The sequence below is a fragment of the Malus sylvestris genome, chromosome 4 (genome assembly GCF_916048215.2).
Source record: "Malus sylvestris chromosome 4, drMalSylv7.2, whole genome shotgun sequence".
NCBI lineage: Eukaryota > Viridiplantae > Streptophyta > Magnoliopsida > Rosales > Rosaceae > Malus > Malus sylvestris.
In genome coordinates, this window is record NC_062263.1 from 24149826 (window position 1) to 24176424 (window position 26599).

At 37.7% G+C, this 26599-nt stretch overlaps 3 protein-coding genes across 5 annotated transcripts; 2 read left to right on the top strand and 1 right to left on the bottom strand.

Moving 5' to 3' along the window:
* LOC126618594 (receptor-like protein 7) lies at positions 1 to 19420 on the top strand. 3 transcript variants are annotated; one of them, XM_050286705.1, is made up of 2 exons: positions 1 to 534; positions 16295 to 19420. In XM_050286705.1, exons 1-2 carry the CDS (start codon positions 91 to 93, stop codon positions 19238 to 19240), a joined length of 3390 nt encoding a protein of 1129 aa, XP_050142662.1. In that variant the 5' UTR covers positions 1 to 90; the 3' UTR covers positions 19241 to 19420. The 3 variants fall into 3 exon arrangements, with proteins under 3 accessions (XP_050142662.1, XP_050142664.1, XP_050142663.1); XM_050286707.1 differs by lacking the exon at positions 1 to 534 and adding an exon at positions 541 to 2103 and having other exon boundaries at positions 17864 to 19420; XM_050286706.1 differs by lacking the exon at positions 1 to 534 and adding an exon at positions 541 to 1080 and having other exon boundaries at positions 16841 to 19385.
* Positions 2364 to 3530, top strand: LOC126618611 (putative receptor like protein 25). The gene has a single exon (XM_050286727.1). The coding sequence runs from the start codon at positions 2542 to 2544 to the stop codon at positions 3289 to 3291; it is 750 nt and encodes a 249-aa protein (XP_050142684.1). The 5' UTR covers positions 2364 to 2541; the 3' UTR covers positions 3292 to 3530.
* A 2522-nt stretch (positions 19421 to 21942) lies between the features above and the next one.
* Positions 21943 to 23074, bottom strand: LOC126617986 (transcription factor LAX PANICLE 1-like). Its single transcript, XM_050286062.1, has one exon. The coding sequence runs from the start codon at positions 22821 to 22823 to the stop codon at positions 22236 to 22238; it is 588 nt and encodes a 195-aa protein (XP_050142019.1). The 5' UTR covers positions 22824 to 23074; the 3' UTR covers positions 21943 to 22235.
* Between the last annotated feature and the right edge of the window lie 3525 nt (positions 23075 to 26599).

The following is a 26599-nucleotide window of genomic DNA, read 5'->3' on the forward strand; positions in this document are numbered from 1 at the left end:
TTCATCCGTGATGACTGCTGAATATATTCCTAATACCCTGAGCCTAAGCTCTTTACTGCATTTTCTGTCATATATCAGCAAGAGCTTCCGATGAAAATTCCTCTGTTTTCATGGCCTTTCTTAATCCCCCTTTACTACCTTTCACTCAGCGTAAACATATTTCTTGTCTCCGGCCAATGTCCAGGGGATCAGCAATCTTTGTTGCTACAATTGAAGAACAGCCTCACATTTGACCCTGCAACATCTAAGAAACTTGTGAAGTGGAAGAATGGATCGGATTACTGCTCTTGGGATGGTGTGTCCTGCAAAAAGGGTTGTGTTTCGAATCTGGACTTGAGCAGCGAGGAAATTACAGGTGGACTTGATAATTCGAGTTCTCTTTTCAGTCTCAAGTCAATCGAGAACCTGAATTTGGCTTACAACTTCTTCAACCATACTCAGATTCCATCCGAGTTCAAGCAGCTAGCCGGTTTGAGTAATCTGAACTTGTCGAATGCTGGCTTTGCGGGGCAGGTTCCAATTGAGATTTCGCACCTGACGAGGTTGGTAACTCTTGATTTGTCTACCTTTTATCTCCCCGGAACTCCTTCGTTGAATCTTGAGAATCCGAGATTGGATGTGCTGCTTAGGAACTTTTCTGAGCTTGTTGAACTTTATCTTGATGGTGTGAATATATCAGCACAGGGGACTGAGTGGTGCCAAGCGATATCATCTTCATTGCCTAACTTGAGGGTGTTGAGCTTGTCCACTTGTAACCTTTCAGGCCCTATTCATATTTCATTACTGAAGCTTAAGTCGCTCTCAGTTATTCGTATTGACAGCAACAATTTGTCTATTCAAGTTCCGGAGTTCTTCTCGAATTTCCCAAATTTGACTTCCTTACAAATCATGAATTCTGGATTATATGGTGCATTCCCAAAGAATATCTTCCAGGTGCCGACACTGCAGACCATTGATTTATCTGGTAATCCGCAGCTTCAAGGTTCCTTACCAGAATTTCCGAAGAATGGCTCTCTTCGATCGCTGGTTCTCAATGGGGCAAATTTCTCAGGCCAGATGCTTCCGAACTCTATTGGGAACCTCAAATTGCTGTCAAAAATAGATATTGGAAATTGCAATTTCACTGGATCAATCCCAAAGTCAATGGAAGACCTTACAAAGTTGGTTTATTTGGACTTGTCGATGAACAAGTTCAATGGTTCAGTTCCATCTTTCAGTATGGCCAAGAATCTGACCCTAATAGATGTTTCTTACAATCAGCTAACGGGTCAGATTAATTCCTCACGCTGGGAAGACCTAACTAGTCTGGTGAATCTCGACTTGCGACACAATCTACTTAATGGGACTATTCCATCATCTGTGTTTTCTCTTCCCATGCTGCAGAAGCTACAGCTTTCTAACAATGAATTTTCTGGTCAGTTACCTGAATTTGGTGCTACATCTGTACTGGACACACTTGATTTGAGTAGCAACAAGTTGGAAGGGCCAATTCCCAAGTCTATCTTGAAATTCCGAGGGCTTAAGATTCTTTTACTATCTTCAAACAACTTCAATGGCTATTTTCTTCTGAATCATATTCAGCAGCTAAAAAATCTTTCGAGTCTTGATCTTTCATTCAATAGCTTGTCTATTAATTACACTGACACCAATTCCTCTCATTCTTCATTTCCAAATATTACCACATTGAAGTTAGTTGCTGGCAATTTGAGAAGAATCCCAAGTTTCTTGAGAAATCAATCAAAATTAAGCACTTTGGACCTATCAAAAAACCAGATTCATGGTGAGATACCCAACTGGATTTGGAGGCTCAGTAATCTTGTTCAACTAAATCTTTCTTGCAACTCTCTGGTAACTCTACAAGGTCCTTTACTCAATCTCACTTCTAGTTTGTCTATGCTTGACCTTCATTCCAACCAGCTTCAGGGACAAATCCCAATTTTTCCACCATCTGCTGCTTATGTGGATTACTCAAGCAATAATTTCAGCTCTAGCATACCGGCAGACATTGGTGATTTCCTTATGTACACAATGTTCTTCTCTCTTTCAAGCAATAAGTTCCAAGGCAGCATTCCAGACTCAGTGTGCAAGGCATCATATCTTCAGGTTCTTGATTTGTCCAATAATTCTTTAAGTGGCAGAATTCCCCAATGCTTGACTGAGATAAGCAGGACACTGGCAGTACTTAATCTGAGGAGAAACAGACTTGGTGGCTCTGTCCCTAATAGATTTCCACAGCATTGTAGTTTAAAAACTCTCGACCTCAGTGGAAATCAGATAGCAGGTCTATTTCCAAATTCTCTTGCCAACTGCACAATGTTAGAGGTTCTAAACATGGGAAACAATCAGATAATGGATATCTTTCCTCGCTTGTTGAAGAGTATATCCTCCTTGCGTGTCCTTGATTTGAGATCCAACCAATTTTATGGACAAATTGGATGTAACACAACCAGTGACGCCTGGCGAAAGCTTCAAATTGTTGACATAGCTCGCAACAATTTTAGTGGTGAAATACCAGGAACATGTTTGATAACCTGGTCAGCAATGATGGCTGACGAAGATGATGCCATGGCAAAGATTAATCACCTCCGATTTCAAGTTCTGCAGTTCAGTCAGGTATATTATCAGGATGCTATAACAGTCACCACCAAAGGTCTAGAGATGGAATTGGTAAAGATCTTAACAGTCTTCACCTCGATTGACTTCTCCTGCAACAAATTCAATGGATCAATACCTGAGGAAGTGGGAGACCTCAAATCACTCTATGGCCTAAACTTGTCTAGTAATGTTTTCACAGGTACAATCCCATCATCACTGGGTAACCTACGACAGCTTGAGTCCTTGGACCTTTCAGACAACAAATTGAGCGGAGAAATTCCCCAAGAGCTTGTCAAACTTAATTTCCTCTCGTTCCTGAATCTCTCAAACAATCAACTGAATGGGAAGATTCCAACTGGCACTCAGATTCAATCTTTTGCACCAGATTCTTTCGCTGGCAATAAAGGATTGTGGGGGCCTCCTTTGACAGTTGATATCACCTCACGATTGCCACCACCACTAGAAAAAGGTCATTCTAATGCTCAACCTGAGATTGATTTTGATCTTATAAGTACTGAGATTGGATGTATCTTCGGCTTTGGAGCTGTCATCGGGCCACTCTTGTTCTGCAAGAGATGGCGGAAATGGTATTACAAAACTGTGGAGAGCATCTTCTTTAAAGTATTTCCTCAACTTGAAGAAAGAATCGGTCCTCACCGAAGACATGTTCACATAACTCAAAGGCCGAGACGTTGAAATTATTATGAGGATTGAGGAGCAATGCAGCTGGCCTCCTTGTCATGATTGTGTTCTGTAAGAAATAAGATATTTGCTTCTGCTGTCCCATAATTATAAATTACGAGATGTAGTGTGAGCTTGTTCTGTTACTTTTTTATATTTTGATGTTGGAAACTTTATTAGTAAATGTGGATTAGAGTTGTCTGCATTCCATTCTTGTTTTTGAACGCCAGGATTATCAATGTTTTTAAACAATATTTCAGTCGTCTTTCCAGTACAGGAATCAGCATTGCTCGCTATAAGATCGACATATTAGCGATTAAATTTTCGAAGTATGGAATTTGACACATAAAAACACAAACCAAAAACAGAAATAAACAAAATTGGCGATGCAAGCAACATTGAATCAATATAGTTTTACTTAAATCGCGCTTCATTTGACTCTGTTTTCACTTGTTTGGTTTTGGTTCTTAGCTTTCTTTCTTTCGTGGTTTCTCCTCTTGTTTGTATTCTTCTGTTTGTTTGTTATCATGAACGTTCACTCTGTTTTAGCTTTGATTTTTCCTGATGAAGACTTGGTAGTCTTTGATACAATGTAAGGCCGCCACCGCAACAATACTAGCAAAGCGGGGAAATTTCTTCGTATTTCGGTGACTTACAGCATGTTGAATCTCCACTTCTTTCTGGATTAGCTGTGAGCCTTTGGCATCTATGAAGTGAGTTGAAGAGCCTTACATAAAGCTATCTAAACTATTTAAGAATCAGTCCGTCTCCTCACGCGAGAGTTGGGAGGGGTGTACGGGCGAAATGTCACCCTCTCTTCTCCAGCTGCCTGCGTAATTCATCACCTTAATCAATAATCTGTGGACATCGAATAAAACAGCTTACTTGTAGTAGATTGTAAACCCCACTAGGAAAATGGGGAAAGACTTCGACGTCGACAAGTCAAGCAAGCAACAAGTCTCGTAGAAACCTTCTCCACAAAGTTAAACCCACCATATACCTTACCATCACCACAGGTCCTCAGTTTTCCTTAGCCTCTCAAAGAGGAATACAATGATAAATAAGTCAATCCCTTAATGCAATCTCATTTGTCCACAATATCAGAGTCTCAATCCAACTATACACATTAATGCATGCGAATTAGTAGCCAACGAACAAGTAAAATTACGAAAATGAAAAAGGAAATCTATGCATGAATGACTACGTACCGTTGATTTTTCATTTGTGACAAGTGCTGAAGATATTCCTAATACCCTGAGCCTACACTCTTTACTACATTTTCTGTCCCATATCAACAAGAGCATCGATGAAAACTCCTCCAATTTCATGGCTTTTCTTGATGCTCATTTCCTATGCCTCACTCAGCTTCCATACATTTGTGGTCTCTAGCCAATGTCATCCCAGCGATCAACGATGATTGTTGTTGCAATTGAACAACAGCCTCGAATTTGACCCTGCACAATCTAACAAACTTGTGCGGTGGAATAATGGCTCAGATTACTGTTCTTGGGAAGGTGTCTCCCGCAAAGATGGTTGTGTTTCTCATCTTGACTTAAGCAGCGAGTCAATTTCAGGTGGACTCAACAAGTGCTCTTTTCCATCTGCAGTACATCGAGGACCTAAATTTGGCTTACAATGACTTCAACTACACTCAGATTCCATCCGAGTTTGGGCAGCTAACCGGTTTGAGTAGTCTGAACTTGATGAATGCTGGCTTCGCGGGGCAGGTTCCGATTGAGATTTCGTACTTGACAAGGTTGGTAACTCTTGATTTGCAAGAGAAGATCTTCCAGGTACCTACACTGCAGACTATTGATTTACCACGCAATCAACAGCTACAGGGTTCCTTAACAGAATTTCCAAAGAATGCATCTCTTCGGTCCTTGGTTCTACGCGGGGCTAACTTTTCGGGGTTACTACCGAACTCTATTGGCAACCTCAAAATGTTGTCCAAGATAGATATTTCCAGCTGCAATTTCACTGGATCAATCCCAAGGTCAATAGCCATTATGCTTGGCTTCATCAAAGCCCTAGCTTTTCTGGTTTCAAATTTCCAATACCCAGCGAATAAGAAGCCGTCTGATGAAATCGACGAGCTGATTCTGTTCTTAGTAAGATATATGCATGATAAAGTTTCAGAATACACTAGAAGATATGTCTGCGCGTTGCTGCAGGAATTGAATATATTAGTTGCGACAAGCATGAATAATTTTCACACAAACTAAAACGACGGTTTAGTACCTAAGAACCAATGAAGTAAAACTTTGCTTGCTATATGCATGCTATAAGAAAGCATTCACTTGTAGATCGTACTGTGCCATCAGTATTATACTCATAGTTTCAAGTGCTCAACTTACTATATGGGGAAAAACACAGAAATGGGAAAGCAGAAAGGTAGAAGACATAATATTTGAGCATTTGGCAGGAATAGTAAGTTTCTAAAAAAAATGCTAAACTATCACAAATTCAATCATTAAACATTACACTGTGACCTAAGATAAAGATAAAGTATATAGTTCGTTCACAAATCAAAACAAAGTGCTATCAAAGGAAAATGTTTAAGATGATGAAAATAAAAAACTGGACTCGGCAACCATATTTCCTATCGGTAACCAAACGAATAATTTAGAATGATACAAACCCAATTCTAGCTCATCTGGTTGCTCTCATCCTCAGCTCTGTATTTCAAAAATTCAAGTAAACCTTGTAAACTATCAACTCCTCAACTTCATCACTCTTCCACCATTGTTTCTAATTTACCTCTCCTTGGAGCTTTTTGATTACTAATTTATATATAGCAAATTGAACTATCCATTTCAAATCAAATTTACATGGGCAGAAAAGCAAAACCTAAACTCCCGCCACATAAATTAATCAATAATCAAACAAAGAAAATTTCTTGGAGACCAGAACAAATCCAATTGAATTTTCATGCGAGTGGTTGTAATTGCCAAACAAAACACATATATTTAAGTGCCCAAAATTTAAGCTTTACATCATAATCTATTCTTGTAACAAAAACAATTTCTCAGCCGTTGGGTATTTTCTGTGGCTTTCGAACAATAGTTGTACTTATATAGAAAAAAAGTAAAATAGTCGAACACAAATGAAAGAAAGACGGATCAAATTATTAAGAAATCTAGAGTTGTTAAAATTCACTTTCATGTGTATGATTCAAACTTCAACACATTTATTCTTACATTTTACCAATTGTAAGACATTGCTAATTGCCAAGATAGCAAGATAATGAATTCCATGAATGAAAAAAATAAATGACATGCAACCAAGAATCTATGTTATACTTGATTTGTGATTCCATTATAATTTCACACAAAAAAAAAGATCAAATTTTGATTGAAACATCAAACAAAACAATCTCATCTGTTACAGATTGGACCAACCAAATAAAGAATCTATTGAAATGGTTGTCAACCTAACTATAAAGGTGCTTTATAACAGCGCAATCAACATCATTTGAACCCATCTAAAAAGAATCTGATTGTATGTTATAAATTCCATGGGTAATTTGATTTTGCAAATTAAAAAGAGTCGAAAAATATTGAAAATTACTAAACCCCATCACAACATCGCATCAGCAAAGATGCAAATCCAAATGTAAGCTATAGAAGAGTGACAATTGCATAAAGAATATGATAATAGGAAGCATAAATGGGATATTGAGGATCTCAAGTAAATTCGCAACAACACAAAACCCAACCAGCAACAATTCGTTCATGACATCTTAAAACACCAAATTTCGTCCTGAAAACAGGACATTTAATGCAGAAAGCTTAAAACTTTGCCTCCCAAAACTAACATCTGAGAGAGCATTGCAATTTTTATCTTTAAAAGCATGAATGGTGAATTTAATAAAAGAATAAGAATCTGCAATGAACTAAATAAAAATACAATTTCTATAAACATTATTTGCACAAAAAATAATTGTATTGAGAAACTCACCATCCCACTTCTCACGATGATGTATGATGATAAAACCAATTAGTGGGTGCACTGAAATATATTCACAGGCCCATTAAACGCACGAACATCATACAGTGAATTGCACATAAAGTACAACATTATCAAGTATACCTCGAGGCGACATTGAATACGATCATTATAAAGTCTTCATCTCTGACACCAAAAGCACTCAGCATCTCAGAACACACATTCATTATACATTTCTCTAATAACTAATCAACTAACTGAATTTAAAATTAGCTTCCAAACCAAAAAAGTTCTGAACTTTTAATTCTGCAATCACACTCAGTTCTTCATCTCTTACTCTAAATCCCAATTACAGAAATATCTAAACATTACTTCAATTTAATATTGATTTCCCCCAAAATAGCACAATCCCATAATTAAATTAAACTTCTCACCTCCACCTCCAGTAGAGCTTTCACATTCTCAACCTATCACAAAAAAATAAAATCAAATTCAAGTTAAAAAAGGGAGATCTTCAACTTCCAAATTAATTGACAGAACTATAAAATCAATTAAGGGTTTCTGCTGAAGTGAAAAGTAAGGGTTTTACATTCTTGTGAGGATCGACGTTTAAGGAGAGGATCTGTTCGTCTCCGGTCATCATTGTGAACTTCATCTTCTTTAATCCGTCGTAAAAAAACAACAATAAATCAAGAATTAAATTAAAACTTCTCACCTCCACCTCCAGCAGAGCTTTCACATTCTCAACCTGTCGCAAAAAAAAATCAAATCAAATTCAAGTAAAAATAAAAAAGAGAACTTGAATATAGCAACCCTACTCCCCCTCTCACAGTTTAATATGTAAGGAAGTTGGAATCCAATCATGTTAAATTCACCCTTTTAAACGCCACAATTTATCTAATAAAAAGAGAAATTGAAAGGAAAAAAAAAACCTAAAACGGAAAGTAGTGATCGTAAGCTTCCTCTACTGTCATTTTTTGCCTAAACTCCGTGAATTAATCGGAAACGAAAGAAAACTAAGAACTTGATTAATTGAGTGATTAAGAAAACATCGACTTGGTTAACTTGATATATAAAAGCTGAATTCATTGAAAGATGCTTCACATACATCATGCATCCACCGTCTATTTCCAGAAAAATGATACATTATCTGGATAACAGCACCTAGTAATGAATTGATACTCAAAAATCCCACAAAACCATCCACAAATACATATTTCACTATAAAGCATGAAATGAGAAAGATTAAGGCTCAAAGGTAACTGTTGGGTGAAGTGCAGCGAATTTGAATGATGACGCTAAGTAAGAGGACCTTGTTTCAGAAATGAATGATGTTGAGGCTAGTGGGAAGCTCCACCGATTCCGCCATATTTGTAACTTGTAGTGAGCGGAAAGAAGAAGAAACAGAAAGGAGAGTCAGAGGAGGAGCTAGAGAAAACAGGCATTACCATATAAGTGCCCTAAACCAAAAACAAAAAAACTTAAACACAGAATTATGGATGTCGTTGGAGACCATTTTAAATGAAACAAATAAATATTGGGAAGCACTCATTGTCAAACTAACCTGACGAACTTCTCTTGCTGAAAATTCATGACTACAACTTATTTTCTAGAATCTCCAAACGAAAAGTTAACCTCTGAACGTTTGGATAACCCGAAGAACTTCCTCATGCACCACCATGTTCCCAAAAGCAGTCCCCTGACAACGATTCAAAGTGAAATAAAGTGAATTCAACATAGAAACTTCTACAATTTCACATGTTTCCTAAAATTACTTGGCTAGGTGTTCATAAAAGGGGAAACTTTTTCTGAAGTCCAAGAGCAATATCAAAGTGCCATTTGCCCCAATTCAAGAAGCAAAATCGCACTAATACTAAATATCCATACAAAAATATCTTCATTTGAGCAATATCCCCCTAAATTTAGCATCCACTGTTTTCATACATTCATAAATTCATTGCTACCAACAAAATGTAATAAATAAATAAAATATAAAATAAGGTCAAAATTGGACCATCGGGACCCCTTGGATTCAAATTTTTGAACCAAAAATCAAATAATTTCAACAAAAAGTGATATTTTGGATTTCCAATTTCATATCATTTCAAGAAAAGATCAAAAAACTACATTGTTAACATTCCCAAAAACTGAAAATCCAATCTTTGGGGGAAATCCATGAGAGCATACAGTTGCATCAGTCAAAATATATTCCTTACCTCAACTAATTGGATTAACCAACAGAGCTAATTTTTATGATATTTAGTTAATTACACATCTAGAGCTATTAGCTATAGCGAATCTTTTATCTCCAACCTTAAATATTACTCCCTTAATTAGTGCTTCTTTTCAGACCACAACATTGAATACGATTAATTAGGTGCTACATCAGTGGTGATTTGTGAGGACCACTATACTAATTAAATTGTACAATACAATTTCAAGATCTAATTGCAACAACTCGAAATCATAGCAAGATGATCAATCAACACAAGAAAGAGACCTTAAGAGCGGGGATCATTTTTCCTTGAATATGAATCCGCATCATGTACCCAACTAAGATATAAATCCCCATAAATCCATATCTGGAAAGTACTAAAATACCCAAAACAAATATATATATATATATATATATATATATGAGGGATTGGATGAGGAAGTCTAAATATACCAGTAATGGCGAGTGGTGAGGATGAGCTTGATACTGACACCATGTTCTTGGGCTGCTTTCAGAACCCTCTCAGGTTCAACTGAATCCACAACCGCTGCTTTTTTGGTACTCTCATCAATAATTCTAAACACAAATAACAATTGAATTTAGAACTGAGCAATATTTAAGCATAATTAATTAATAAAACCCTAATTAGGATAATCAGAAATTGAGATGAAAAGGGTGGATACAACCTTTTTGCTTTAAAAAACATGCTATAAATTTGTTCCGCACTTAGAAATACAGGAAATTAGAGAATTTTAATCAAGTGTTCGCAAGCGAATGACATTACCTGCATCCCATTCATGAAACCAAGGCTTATACACCCAAACTAAAAGGCAAAGCCCTTGAATGCATCTCCTGGGGCTAAATCAACAGAAAAAAGTTAATACCTGATCATTCGCATTTATTTATATATCATATACCAGCACGTTAAACTCAGTCGCAATGGGTGTATCAAAACCTGCTACATAAAATCAGTCGCAGAAAAACATTGCCAAGAAATGAAAATCAAACAAAATGGGCAACTCAGATGTTAAAAGAGAACACAATTTATCTAAGATTCCCAAACTCCTTCAAACACCTAAATTTTCTAGACTGAAAGAGAACTGTTACTTAGAAATCTGTACCATGTAATTGGGGCTGTACACGGGCTCCATTTTGTACACCGCCATGTTCCGCAGAAGCAATACTGGAATCCTTAGTGTTCATAGTGGCTACACTTGCTCTGGATTGTCCTCCTTGTGCATTGTTATTATGCTACTTAAAACTGAATATTTGAAATAAAAATCATCAAACCCTAAAATTTCCAACAATCTCAAAATTTCCAAAATGCATTAAAAACCTCAATTTGAAATAGTAATCCCAAGCAATATAATTGCATAGATTGTAAAAGTGAAGGAAAACTGATCAGGAATAAACCCTACACAAAAACACATATGCAAATAAGTAGATATGACACACACACACACACACACACACACACACACACATATATATATATATATATATGCACCTACGGTTGGAGGAGATGGAAGGGCCAAGCCCATCGGCGCCGGTGCCCATAGGGTAAGCGGGTGAGTATCCCCTGTGAAAAATATGAAATCTTGTGAAAAGAGCGCATGTGGGAAAGAACAATATCAACATTGAACGCATAGAACCTGCAGCAGTAATGACATTCAAAAAAGTATTTGTTCTATGTGACACAATAAAAGAAATAACAGTGAGCCATAAAAAGTAAAAATAAAAAATCGGGGATTGTAAATTGTAATCCAATCACCCAATAAAAAAAAAAGAAATTAAGCACAACAATATCAAAATTAAACGGAAGGAATAATATGAAACAGTGTGCATAGAACGCTCGTGAGAATGAATCACACAACAATCAAGGGTGGACAAATCACAAACGTGACAACTAAAGGGCACCTAACGGACACCCCCATCTCTCTCTCTGCAACGGCAATTGCAAAAATCCCTCGGGTTTCAGGAAGCAAATGGAAAACGAAGTGCTTTTCCATCCCCTACCCATACCCATACCTCCCTTGCCCGTTCCCTTTACCCTCGCAGAAAATCGTCCCATCTCTTGCTCTGCAAATCGCAGAAAAAAAACCCTAAACAAATCCATGAAATCCCTCGCCTAAATCCTCCCACATCTCTCTCGGACACCCCTATCTATCTCTTTGCAAACCCTAAACCAAATCTCCTAAATCCTATCTCGGACACCCCACAAACAGTCAAGAAGCCAAAGATATTAAAGCAATCTCTACATAATACTTTGGAACAGTGAAGCAAACTGGTACTTACTTTTCCTTGTCCAAAACCGTTGGTGCCGCTGTACATTGTTATCAATTGTGGGTCTAACAAATCCCTCATGGCTTAGACTGCATGAAGAATTAAAAACAAAAAGATGAATATATGATGTAAATCATCATATAAATGTAACTGCATTTAAAAAAAAACAAGGGAATGATAAAATCGAATTCTATTTCATCAGCATACTGCATGAAAAGTTACATTGAATGCAGACTCAATCAATTTCCCCAAAGTTATTGTTAACTGAAAATCAATACCAAACCCATAAATACCACCATTGAATTTGGCAAACCCCAAAGACAAAATACAAAAATTTACTCATATAATCACAGAAAAACATGAAATTTGAGCAAGTTAAAGGATAAAGGCACTCACATCATCGAAGTACTGTTTGAGAAGACCTTCTAATACTAGTTCTTTCTTTTTCGTGCTCTTCCGCAGAACTGCCATAAAAAAACCGGAGAAGCATACAAATTCAGAAAAGGAAAGGTCCAAAACTGCCATAAAAAATCCAGAAAGCATACAAATTTATCAGAAAGAAAAGTTCAAATTACAAAAACCAACTGATGTGAGTGAGTAGTGAGAGATTGTGTTAGGCACCTGAAACACGTTTTGGTTTCAATTGAGAAGGCCAGAGCCTTGCATGCGAGGAAGATGACGCTAGGATTCCAGAGACAGAGAAAGGAGGAGTAAGACGACGGAGGCGAGAGGAGGATAGGACAGAGGCGAGACCGTCTGTGTCGTGGGTCTGCGAGACGGAGGAGGCAAGGAGGGTTTGAGAAGCAGATGGAAAAGGCTGGCTTTACCATCGTTTTTCCCTTCCCGCGATCATCAAAGCGTGTGCATCAAGATCAGCAGAACTGATAGCATGTGGCAGACTCGTAAATAAAGTGAAATTGAGCCACCGAAATCAGCATGGTGGCAAACTCGTAAATAAAGTAAATTTGAGGCAAAATTGTAGGTGACTTGCTCGATTGTCGAATATTGTCATGTAATCTTAATGTTAATATTTACATCTTTCCAAAAGTTTTTTGTGAAGTTTGAATGAATGTGAAGCTTCAACTTCTACCGAATTTATTTCGACTTTAATCTCATTTATTGGCATAACTAATTGTTTTAAGACGTAAAATCATAATTTAAAACTTATACTTTCTCGCCATTAGATCGGTTAATCGCTTCACCGGCCACAATCTAATACTTAAAACCTACAATCAGAGCTCTAAAGACAATTACCCCTCGTAACCAACCGGATCAAAATTGAAGAAAATTGTACAGCTTAGAGTGGACTTGCAGATGAGTGAGCTAACTGATAAGTTGAAATTTCAAGTCCGTTGTTACTTGGTAGTGACAACTTATCTACCTTTGCCTAACGGGCAGGAAGACTCAGGGTGTGCTAGTCTAAAAGGGAAACCGGGGCAGTTGGGGTAGGACACATCGCATTGCATGGGACCCTTTTGACTCTTTTAGGCAGAATATTTAACAACTACATAGACTCCAAGAATGGGGAACTACATAGACTCCAAGAATGGGGGACCACATATATCAAACGACTCCTTTTAATCCCTTTTTTTTTTTAGTTGAACGATATTGTCGTTAAGTTAGAAATTAGATTTGTCACTGACGGAACTTGAATCCATATCATCATACAAGAGCTTCACTCATCTGCCTCACTGTGGCAGAGGGTCACCTGCTACTTTTAATCCTTTGTACTTGCTAAACTGGTATGAAACTCCAATCATTAACCTTATTTTTTGATTTTTGGATGTATGTTTTGGTGCAAATATGAGTCCGGGCATGTTTGGGATTGTTTCTGATTGTATTTGATAGAAAAGTTAAAAAAGTGTTTACAATTCCTTCTGAAAAGTGTTTATGAGCTATAAAAGCATTTTTTTGAAGAACTTGTCAAATGTGAAACACTTTAAAAAACTTTTTGAGGAAGCACTTGGAGTTGTGATAAAAAAAAAACTTCAACTTGTTTCTCATACCGACAAAATTGCATGACTTTCGCTCTTTACCAACAACGACACTGAAATCAGCTTCACAATCATCCATAATTACAAGAACAAAAATAAAATTTATCCATCTCTTCGAAGAATTGACATCCAATTCGAGATGGCCGACTTGTCAATAACTTCACACTTTCTAAATTATTTAATCCGTCGGGTGCCGAAATCAACACTTCTTACCAAGAAAATGATGCATTCCAAATTAGAAATTCGCATGTTCATCGTTTAACGCGCAAAGCATCAATTTGAAAACCAAAAGAGTGAAGATATTTTGTATAAATAACGTATGTACATACTTTTCAGCAATACGATTCAGGGTAGCATATTACATTTTATTAGTTTAGCCCTAAAATACTGTTGTTGAAACATGCAAACGAATCCTACTTAACTTTAAAAATCTAATACCCATCATGGGGTGGCTCAATAGACGGGTTCGAATTTCAGTCTTGTATTTCATACAGTATGTGTTCAATTCTTGCCGCTAGCAAATTACACAATGATAGCTAGAAAGAAGCTGAAATTTTTATGTGAGTCTTTCCTATCTCCAAAATGAAGTCTATTTCTTTATTAAAAAAAACTTTAAAAATCTAATTATTTAACGATGATGACGGTCTGGTTTTGCAACAACCACGATTACAAGAATTGATTAATATTTGAGAGACAGCCACAGTTAGCCGGAATTGAAGACTATTTGAGAGACAGCCACAGTTAGCCGGAATTGAAGACTGATTCTTCTAATTATTTTTCTAATTATGCTACAATGCTATATTATTGTTAATATTTGTTAATGGGTAATACATGAGATTCTATGATTATGTTTCCCAGAATTATTTAAACTTTAAAAAATCAATTAGCTTTTGATCTATAGTAGTAGTCTTCACTTGACTTCATGAGGGTTCGACTAACTTGTGATGAGTTCAATACCTGATTGTTATGTAATTTGTTGCGTATGTGTTGGTTAATGACATACCTAATTATTATGTACTTTGTTGAGTATGTGTTGGTCCATTGTCATTAAGAAATTTTTTCTGCATCAATAAAACAATCCTTTTAGTTTTATGTATCAAATTTTGGGCCAATTAAAGTGATTCATCTTTTTTTTTTTAACAAACGATATTATCTACACAAGGGAAATATGATGGGTTTAACCTTATAATGGGCTAATAATAATGTGATTCAAATTCGTCTTTATTGAGAATCGAACCTAAGACCTCTCACTTACAAATGAAGAAGAATATCACTAGACTGTAGTACTAAGTAGCCAAGTGATTCATCTTAAACTAAATGATGTAATGGCTGATGATTGGATTATATTACATAAGTGTTAATCAATATGCTTATTTCCTATGATTGACACATCATTTAGTTTGCAAATTAAAATTTTAGTTTCACCGATCTTTCCCAACATGACTACAAGTGAGCTTCTCCTAACGCGGAGATAAAACGTTATAATACACAGAGCCCCACCATTGCAATAATATCTCCATGAACTTCTTATTTTTTTCAATAAAAAGAATTAAATTTAAGGACAACTAATGAAAATGGTTTGAAAACTTTGAGTTTTAACGATAAGGACAAAATAAAGGGTAAAGTGAATAGTATCAAATTTAACTTTTTAGTGTAAAAATGTGATTTTTCGTTAAATTAAACAGTGTGATGGGTTTTTTGTTATAACTTCCTTAAATTTATCCAAACGCATTGATTGGATCAAGAAAGGGAATGGTTATTTTTCCACAATACAAAACAAGAAAGTCAACAACCAATCCGCGAAGAGACGAACACCATTTGGGAGCTTTGAATATTCCATGTTTGCAACTTGCCGCAAGTAATCTAAGGCCGCCCAGAGGAAGAGCGTACGAGTCAAACATTATACAAACGGGCACACGCGTTTCAGGGACTCTTCTTTCAGATCCCCATCCCAACAATTCTCTCCGTTTTTTCTTCCTCTGAATTCTTCGTCCTTCCGTGCTAACTCCGCTGGATTTTCGTCCGGCCAAGGACCCGAATCCAAGGCCCAAAAGGGTCTTTTCATGGATCTTTACCTTCATGTATCCATTGAGAAAGTTCTAGCCCGCTCTGCTTCCTTTTCTCAGAGATTTCAATGAAAATTCCTCTGTTTTCATGGCTTTTCTTAATACCCTTTTACTACTGTTCCATCAGCATCAACGTAGTTCTCGTCTACGGCCAATGTCCCGGCGATCAGCAATCTTTGCTGCTACAATTGAAGAACGGCCTCACATTTGACCCTGCAACGTCTAAGAAACTTGCCAAGTGGAAAAATGGCTCGGATCACTGCTCTTGGGAAGGAGTGTCCTGCAAAAAGGGTTGTGTTTCGAACCTGGACTTGAGCAGTGAGGCGATTACGGGTGGACTTGATAATTCGAGTTCTCTTTTCCGTCTGCAGTCAATCGAGTACCTGAATTTGGCTTACAACTTCTTCAACTACACTCAGATTCCATCGGAATTCAAGCAGCTAACCGGTTTGAGTAATCTGAACTTGTCAAATGCTGGCTTTGCAGGGCAGGTTCCGATTGAGATATCGCACCTGAAAAGGTTGGTAACTCTTGATTTGTCTACCTTTTATTTCCCCGGAACTCCTTCGTTGAATCTTGAGAATCCGAAATTGGATGTGCTGCTTAGGAACTTTTCTGAGCTTGTTGAACTTCATCTTGATGGGGTGAATATATCAGCACAGGGGACTGAGTGGTGCCAAGCGATATCATCTTCATTGCCAAACTTGAGGGTGTTGAGCTTGTCCACTTGTAACCTTTCAGGCCCTATTCATATTTCATTACTGAAGCTTAAGTCGCTCTCCGTTATTCGTATTGACAGCAACAATTTGTCTACTCAAGTTCCGGAGTTCTTCTCGAATTTCCCAAATTTGACTTCCTTACAAATCATGAATTCTGGATTATATGGTGCATTCCCAAAGAATATCTTCCAGGTGCGGACACTGCAGACCATTGATTTATCCGGTAATCCGCAGCTTCAAGGTTCCTTACCAGAATTTCCGAAGAATGGCTCTCTTCGATCGCTGGTTCTCAATGGGGCAAATTTCTCAGGCCAGATGCTTCCGAAGTCTATTGGGAACCTCAAATTGCTGTCCAAAATAGATATTGGATATTGCAATTTCACTGGATCAATCCCAAAGTCCATGGAAGACCTTACAAAGTTGGTTTATTTGGACTTGTCGATGAACAAGTTCAATGGTTCAGTTCCATCTTTCAGTATGGCCAAGAATCTGACCCTAATAGATGTTTCTTACAATCAGCTAACGGGTCAGATTAATTCCTCACGCTGGGAAGACCTAACTAGTCTGGTGAATCTCGACTTGCGACACAATCTACTTAATGGGACTATTCCACCATCTGTGTTTTCTCTTCCCATGCTGCAGAAGCTACAGCTTTCTAACAATGAATTTTCTGGTCAGTTGCTTGAATTTGGTGCTATATCTTTACTGGACACACTTGATTTGAGTAGCAACAAGTTGGAAGGGCCAATTCCGAAGTCTATCTTGAAATTCCGAGGGCTTAAGATTCTTTTACTATCTTCAAACAACTTCACTGGCTCTTTTCTTCTGAATGATATTCAGCAGCTAAAAAATCTTTCGAGTCTTGATCTTTCATTCAATAGCTTGTCTATTAATTACACTGACACCAATGCCTTTCATTCTTCATTTCCAAATATTACCACATTGAAGTTAGTTGCTGGCAATTTGAGAAGAATCCCAAGTTTCTTGAGAAATCAATCAAAATTAAGCACTTTGGACCTATCACAAAACCAGATTCATGGTGAGATACCCAACTGGATTTGGAGGCTCAGTAATCTTGTTCAACTAAATCTTTCTTGCAACTCTCTGGTAACCCTACAAGGTCCTTTACTCAATCTCACTTCTAGTTTGTCTATGCTTGACCTTCATTCCAACCAGCTTCAGGGACAAATCGCAATTTTTACACCATCTGCCGCTTATGTGGATTACTCAAGCAATAATTTCAGCTCTAGCATTCCGCCTGAAATTGGTGATTTCATTTTTTACACTGTGTTCTTCTCTCTTTCAAGCAATCACTTCCACGGGATCATTCCAGAATCAATCTGCAAGGCGCCATATCTTCAGGTTCTTGATTTGTCCAATAATTCTCTAGGTGGAACGATTCCCCGATGCTTGACTGAGATAAGCAGGACACTGGCAGTACTTAATCTGAGGAGAAACAGACTTGGTGGCTCTGTCCCTAATAGATTTCCACAGCATTGTAGTTTAAAAACTCTCGACCTCAGTGGAAATCAGATAGCAGGTCTATTTCCAAAATCTCTTGCCAACTGCACAATGTTAGAGGTTCTAAACATGGGAAACAATCAGATAATGGATACCTTTCCTCGCTTGTTGAAGAATATATCCTCCTTGCGTGTCCTTGTTTTGCGATCCAACCATTTTTATGGACAAATTGGATGTAACACGACCAGTGGCCCCTGGCCAAAGCTTCAAATTGTTGACATCGCTCGCAACAATTTTAGTGGTGAAATACCAGGAACATGTTTGATAACCTGGTCAGCAATGATGGCTGACGAAGATTATGCCATGGCAAAGATTAATCACCTCCGATTTCAAGTGCTGCAGTTCAGTCAGGTATATTATCAGGATGCTATAACAGTTACCACCAAAGGTCTAGAGATGGAATTGGTAAAGATCTTAACAGTCTTCACCTCGATTGACATCTCCTGCAACAATTTCATTGGATCAATACCTGAGGAAGTGGGAGAGCTCAAATCACTCTATGGCCTAAACTTGTCCAGTAATGCTTTCACAGGTACAATCCCATCATCACTGGGTAACCTACGACAGCTTGAGTCCTTGGACCTTTCAGACAACAAACTGAGCGGAACAATTCCACAAGAGCTTGTCAAACTTAATTTCCTCTCTTTCCTGAATCTCTCAAACAATCAACTGGAGGGGAGAATTCCAACTGGCACTCAGATTCAATCTTTTTCACCAGATTCGTTCACTGGCAATAAAGGATTGTGTGGGGCACCTTTGAGTCTAACATGCAGTGATAACAACGCCTCACGAACAGATCAAAACAAAGTGTCAAAAGTTGATTGGCAGTCCATATATACTGGAGTGGGTTATGGAGTGGGAGCAGGAGTTGTTGTTATCCTCCTAATCGTGTGGGAAGAAGGAAGAAACTGGTTAGAGGACAGCATTGACAAAATTCTTCTGGCGATTCTTCCAATGATGGGATATTCTTACAAAACCCGTGCCGAATGGGACGATGAGGAGGAGGAAGACTTGGAAGAAGAGAGCACGTATATCATGCAAGACTATAGCAGAGACGAGATTGTTTCAGAAGACAGAGTGTTTCGGGGTCCATATTGTGTGTTTTGTTCAAAACTTGATATGAGTAGGAAGAGGGCCATCCATGACCCAAACTGTACATGCCATTTCTCTCCACCTATTACATCTTCTTCTTCCTCTTCGCACTCATTTTCTCCATAGACACAAATTGTTTTGTTTTCAACTTTCTTCTTTACTTTTTCTGAACTTTTACTTTTGTTGGTGTTATACTTTCATATAATTATAAACCGCGAAATGGCGGTGACAACGTCGGAGACTAAGTATATGTATATATATAATGTTGTAATCTTCGTGGTCTAAATATAATGCCCCTCAGAATGATGCAGATGTTCAGTGAGGACTTTCATCAAACATGTGGTGAGCCATCAAACATGTACACCACCACATAAGGGTTTAACAGTTGAAATTTTTTGGGTAAGTACCTGAACAGAAGTGCGCCATTGATGCGCTCTCTCCCTTCTTTGCAAAATGTGGAGGGCAGCAGCATGGCAGTGGCTCTTACGGAAGGGGTTGGTGGACGTAAAAAACGAACAACTGTATGGGCCATATGTGGGTATCTGGGCATACTATAGGCCCAATGGATTTACGGTTTAGGAATCAATCGCGTTTTTTAACTTAACTTATTTTCATCATTGTGGTAAATGACCACTTGCAATTGCGTCTTTTATTTATTTTTACTATAATTGACTCATTCACATAATCACAAAAAGCAAATTACATGAAATATACGCCACTTTGTTTTGACATCGGAATGCAAAATAGAAAAACTTCGCCTAGGTCAAAAATATTTTTGATATTAGGAATCGAACATGTTTTCTTTTTACTTTTTAGATGATTGAAGCTACAAATTAAACTTATGCACCCGAAAACATTAGAGGAAATGAACATCATTTTTTTATTGGCATTAGAAAGTAAATGGTAAGAGATCTCCAATGGACTCCCTAAATGAGCTCTTAACTAGAATTTAAGGAGGATTTCAAACAATCAACTCCAATCATGCTTCCCATAATTAGCGCTAGTTGTTTTAATATTACTTTAAATAAATACATAATTTTTATTGGCCTATTATTGACTTATAGTCATTATGATTCTCTAAAATATAGAATGTAATTAGATCGTTAGAGTACAACATGTTGGAGCGCTCTTAAAATAACTTTTTATAATTTTAGCTAAAACTTTCCTATAAAATCAAATAACATGGTTAGAGATGCTTGAAGTTTGGTAATCTAGTTTCCACATTTCAAAAATCCTTTTGGTAAGAGAGATTCTAAAAATGATTGTATGACAAACTAGAATTAAAAAGAGAAAACATTAAAACAACAAATTTAAAAAGGTACGGTAACCAGTTTTCCAACGTGCTTGGTGCATTTAATTAGCTTTCTCATGTGTTGATGACTCATTAAGTACTACTTTTTTTTTTTTAAGGAAAGTACAAATTGAGAATAGCGTGCAAAATAAACTTTGATAAAATCTTTTTGGAAGATTTCAACCCGATTGAAGGAAAAAGAGTGTTCTGCATAACAATATAACCTATCCTCAACTGATAATACATAGGCAAATTATAAAACATTTTCGTACAAAATATTGCTAAGCAAATTACAGGGTTCTTCAAACCACACAAACTCTTTATTGCTACCAATTCCCACACAAACTCTTTATTGCTACCAATTCCCACACAAACTCTTCGTTTAGTACTTCTTATATAAGAAGCATTTATGCTCATAAAAGGTTTTGCTAATTTTTTTTTTTTTAAGTAGCTCGAGTGCCTAAATTGATTTTACACACTACCAAAGCATTTCATTTTATTCATGTTAGTTTTGGGGAACTTTTTATCACTTTTATTATTTGACTAGAATTTTAATTCATGGATTTGAAGGAAAAGTAAACGATACTCGTTAATAACAACCTAGTTCATTAACAATTTATTACTTTATCCTCTAGTATAAATATAACGTTGTATTAAAAAAATTTAACAAACATCGATATTGCAGATGATTACAAATGTAACTCAAATTTTAACTAGAAAATAAAGGATTCAACGTTTAGTAAAAAAGATATGGCTGGGCAAGGTGAACCCTAATTAACTCAAATATTAATTAAAAATTCTAGTGTTTCACAAAGAAGTGCATATGTTTCTTTATAAAACGCTTTTAGGTTGTATAAACGTAATCATAAATTTTTTTTTTGTTAACACACTTTTTACTCTTCCGAAAACGTTCCAAACAAACCATATCAGTGATTAATTTTTGTTTGATTAATAATTTTGACTAATTTACTCTTTGTATATTCCTTTTTCTCTTTTTGTATATTCCTTTTTCTCTCTTTAGCAGAATAAGTACAAACGAATTCAAAAACAGTAAAACAACTTTCCATTACATTTGCTTCCTTATAAATGTAAGGTTTAATTTTATGGCATGATAGAATATGGATTGTGCAACAATTCTATTATCCGTCCAATCATTCTAGTTAGCAAGAAAAATACTAAGTTAGCAAAAAAAAAAAAACAAAAAAAAAAACTAAACCCAATGCTCGTAAATCGATCTTTTAGTAAGAAAAACACTTCTTAGCAAAATATAAAAAATAAAACTAAAAACTTGTAAATAGTAGGTGGGGATATGAAATGGTTGCAAGTTTGCAACAGCATTTTGATACAAGAGAACCCCCTTAATACCGGAGGAAACTAATGAGTACTGACCCAGAAGCATATTTAGCAACATGATCTACTGATTCAGCCTAAAACCCACTGGATATTTAAGCTAATCCACACTTTTAGGATCATTCCTAGGTTCATCAGCACACCATGTTTGCACTTAATCTAAATCAGTCAAGACAGAAACCAATCAAACACAGAGAACATTCCTTTCCATTTTTAGAGCAACACAAAGTAACATTAGTTAAAAGAAACATTTTTGTTATTGAAACACACCACTACTACCATCTAATCACATCTAACTCCCCAACATACTAATTCATAACCTAAGAGAGAGACAGACAGAGACTTAAGCTAGCTATTTTCTGATGAAAACAAATTAAGATTAAGCGAAATTAGTTCTTCGTCAATGGTCGTGTGAGGCACCAAACCGTTTTCCATGAGAAAAGAACCAATGCGAAGGGAACCCGCTCGCCCGTCCCCTCTTTACCAATTGTTCCTTGACCTTTGGAAGCAATTGTACTCGGGCATTATTGGAATATTAACTGCTGGTGGTGACGGTGGTTGCACTGAAGCATCAGTACTAATGACATCGCCGTGAGCGTACAAATCATGAGTCTGCTGATGAAGCTGGTGAGAAAGATGATCAAAGCACCCAGTTGGAAGAAGATCATGATCAAGACACCCAATTGGATGAAGATCATGATCATGAGCTGGAATATCCATCAACATGGACGGTGGTGATGATGACGACGAAGGATCATGGTAATCCTCCGCAAAGTTGATCATGGTCTGGTGAAGCCATATCTGAGTCTTGAGGAACTTCACATAGTGGATAGCCTCCTCCAGCATGGACACCGTGTCCAGCTTCGTCCCGCCAGGAACCAAGCTCTGCAAGATCTTGAAGCGGTCGCTGATCCTGTGCCTCCTCTCCCTAGCCGCCACGCTCTGTGGGTCAGTGGACAGCCTCACTCCATTACTTTTGTTCTTCCCACCACCACGATTGTTTTTTGTCACGGAAAAAGAGTTGGCGAAATTATTTGAGTTAGAGTCAGTGGCAGTGAGGTAGTCCATTTAGCTAGGCAAGCACAGTAAAACTGGGCTTTTGTTGCTTAAAACTGGGCTTTTGTTGCTAGCTAGAACTTGGTAGGGATAAGTGCTTTTGGGTACATATTTATAGACAGGGAAAGATAGACTCTGGATTTCTCTATTAATTTGATGGTTTTGAATGAAGGAGGAGGAGGAGAGGTGGAGAAAGATGTCGTCATGTAAGTCAGCCAATCTTTGGCGCAGGATTCGGGTGTCTACGCTAGGGTCCTATATAGCCTAGCCAGGAGGCCCAGGAGTTCTTTAGCCTAGCCAAGGTTTCCTCTGCTTTTTGCTTCTCTTTTCCTTTGTCATTTGGTAAATATTATATGCTTGTACGATATGTCTTAACTGACTTTGTGGTAACGTTGCTTTCATTCAAATTATTGTTCGGTTGATGTGGTGAACAGTGGCGATAAGGGGTGCAAGTTGGAATGATATTTCTGATGCCGAAAATAAATTTTTTAATTTGAACTCGAAAATCTAAGTATCTTTAGAAAAATGTAGTTTTAACGAAATAATCGCAGTACTGTTTACTTTAACGAAAAATTATATTTTTACAATAAAAAGTCAAACCCAGTACTATTCATTTTACCTTTTATTTTGTCCTTATCATTAAAACTCAAAGTTATCAAGTCATTTTCATTAGTTTTCCCTTAGAAAATTTGGAAGGGAAATAAGAATGCATTTAGAGATTATGATAATTCTAAATTTCCAATTCGATTTTTTTCAAAGTGTTCTCAAGAGTTCAAACTTATTCCGACGAAAAAGGTTATGATATTCTCATTTTTATAGTTATTTACTCAACTTATGCATTTTATAATCAACTTTCATATTTTATTGTTATTTTTGGTGCCTTTTGTTCATATATTGAACACACACTTGTATATTAAAAAGGATAAGCATACTAGTATACTAAAAAAATTGATTGAATTTATACATAAGCATATACCAAAAATTAAGAAAGAATAATAAATTATATGTACAGAAAAGTTTGAGAATATTCAAAAACAAATAAATTATATAAATTTCCAAATTATGTTCCTAAATTTTTTAGATTACTCTAATTCTGAAATTCCGAATTTGAAAATCATATTTCAATCCACCCGAAAATCACCCATAGTGGCGATCCCTTAAATAATATCCTAAGTGTTTTAGTGTAAAAATGCAAACTTTTTTAACAGGAAACAACGTGTGTCGCATGCAAATTTTTTTTCAGTTCAGTTGGTTTTTGTTAGTGAGGCATTTTATGAAGCTTTTGGGGATTATGTCCTCATCTGTTGAGGCTTGTCGAGCATGACATGTCGAGCCCTACCAACATCTGCCGAGCGAATAGTAAAATGTATAATACAATAAAACCTCTCAAAAGTAATACTTTATAAAGGAATAGCCTCTTTAAAACCATAGGTCGCAACTAGAGACTAGTTATGCATAAATTTTCTTTTGTCTCATCTTAAGGAACCACATATATGTGGAGCCTAAAATATCCCAAAAATTCTAGAGGCGACACATGTATTTTTATTCAAGAAAGACAAGATTGCCCTCAATAAATGAGCAGGTTTCTCATATGCTCCCACACACAACTCACATCCCTGGAGGTCACAGCAGCTGAATACGACTGTGCACAGCTCATCTGCCCTTGGCAAGGAATTAAAGATCAGGATTAATTACCCAAATCCTATCTTTAATACATTCCCATTTGAAAATTGACTCTAATCAAGTAAGTAATCCTAATTTAAATCAATTAGGGATAATTACTCCATTATCTCAAGATATTATTTCCTATTTAATATCTTGGGAATATTTAGAGAATATCTCTCCATTAAACACTATGGCCGGCCCTATCCCTATAAATACCCCATATTCTACCAAATTTTCAGAGCTTTTGCAAACCCTAAAAAAGCCCTAAATGCTTTACTCTCTCAGAGAAACTAACTTAGGCATTAGAGATCCGTTGACCTAACCCCCTAACCTCATGGGCGCGTGAGGCTTAGGTCTTCGATCAAAGATGTTGATTGTTTTACAGGTGCATTTTCGTCAAGACTGAAGACGGCGGAAATTTACATCGACAAATTGGTGTTGTCATAGAGAGTTCATTCAAAATACCCGAAGAAGCCTCTCGCATTTGTTTCTTGAATTTTCTATTACGTTGAATTTCTCACACGTCGTATCAATTAATTTTTTTGAGAAAAGTTTCTTGATCAATCCCTGTAGAAATGATGCAATGGTAGGAAATTCAGAAACTACGATGAACAGAACCCTGTACGTGTAAGGATTTGGATCGGAGAGTGGAGATGAGGACATAGCCCCACGACGAAGATCCTCAAGGCTCAATGCGACGGAGGGAGGAGCCCTACCGCTACGAAGCCGTGCCACTACCACCACCACCGTGACCCAGCAGCCACAGCAATGCCATCAGGTCACGACATCACTTCCACCGTCACTGCCATTGCAATGCCGCACCTAACCAAACCCTAAATAGGAGGCCCAGGTCCTTTTCCAAGCTTAAAGGTAGGAGGCCTAAAACTTGGCAGTTGCCTAGTAGGCCCAGGTTAGGAGGTCCAGCCCACTGCGACAGCAGGCCCAAACCCGAGCCCAGAACGCAACAGCTGCTACCAGCCAGACAGCTTAACAGGCCCAAGCCCAAGCCACTTAGCCAGCAGGCCATAATGTGGCAGCCCAATGACCAAGAAGACCCGTTTTGGGCTCAAGCTTTATATATGCAGTCCATTATACTTCTACCACACAAGGAGACACCCATTTTCCAGGCTCTTCCAATCCAAATGGCGAGCACCACCTGCCCCAGTAGGTCGTCAATTTGGCGAACGCCCGCACGCAGCAGACCATTTTGGTGAACCAACTCTTCAAGTGCATCGACATGCAAAGCGCCCCAGACAAGGTGTCCCAAAGCAGGACAAAGGCAGAAGAACGTGACTCATTCTAGCGTCGTCCAGACAAAGAGCTGTTCAGCTCGCCACAAACGGAGTGTTCAGGTAGTGTGCACTCTTGTTTGGGACCTCAGGAAAACGTCTTCTCTCGCCTAGATGTGTAGAGAAGCGTTCCTTTCCGATTCAGCTCACTAGTTAGTGTGCATTCAAGGTTGGGTCCATACTCCAACGAGCACTTAGGACATTCTAGGAGAAGTGTCCATATGAGGCTAGGCCCACAAAGTGATCATTCTATAAGACAATAGAGTTGGTAGTTACGTGACGCCCTGAGGAGAGCACGAGAACAATCCAGCTTAAGTTCCACTTGCAACCCCCACCAAGAGCGACGGCGGGCAGCACATGGCGAACCACGTGCACTATAATCACGGCACAGATGAGCAAGATATGCTGAAGAGCAACATAGATCGGCAGGTCAACGCCGATGGCAACTGGAGGCTCCGCTGCCCCACCAAGCACAAATCCAAGATGAAGTACAAAGGCTTGTAGCAGAACAGCTACGCGGATTTCAACGCATTGACACTACTGACGATTCCTTTCAGAGAGACATGGCCAACCTGAGTAGGTCACCTTTTACATACGAGATTGAGCAGACGAAGCCACCGCGGAAGTTCAGCCCATAACATTTCACCTTGTTTAAAGGAGATGAAGATCTAGACAAGCACCTGATGCACTACCGAAGCACCATGACCCTCTACGCCAACAATGACGCTCTCATGTGCAAAATATTTACCACTACGCTCTAAGATGAGGTGCAAGACTGGTTTCACACCTTGCAACCACTCTAAATCAAGAACTTCAACGAACTTTCCTTGGTTT

Bases quoted from the DNA above. Each gene is read 5' to 3' on its own strand.
- LOC126618594 (XM_050286705.1), top strand. From the start codon at position 91: ATGAAAATTCCTCTGTTTTCATGGCCTTTCTTAATCCCCCTTTACTAC. The intron at 535-16,294 runs CTGACGAGGTTG...GAGATATCGCAC, and splicing joins TTCCAATTGAGATTTCGCAC to CTGAAAAGGTTGGTAACTCT.
- LOC126618611 (XM_050286727.1), top strand. From the start codon at position 2,542: ATGATGGCTGACGAAGATGATGCCATGGCAAAGATTAATCACCTCCGA.
- LOC126617986 (XM_050286062.1), bottom strand. From the start codon at position 22,823: ATGGACTACCTCACTGCCACTGACTCTAACTCAAATAATTTCGCCAAC.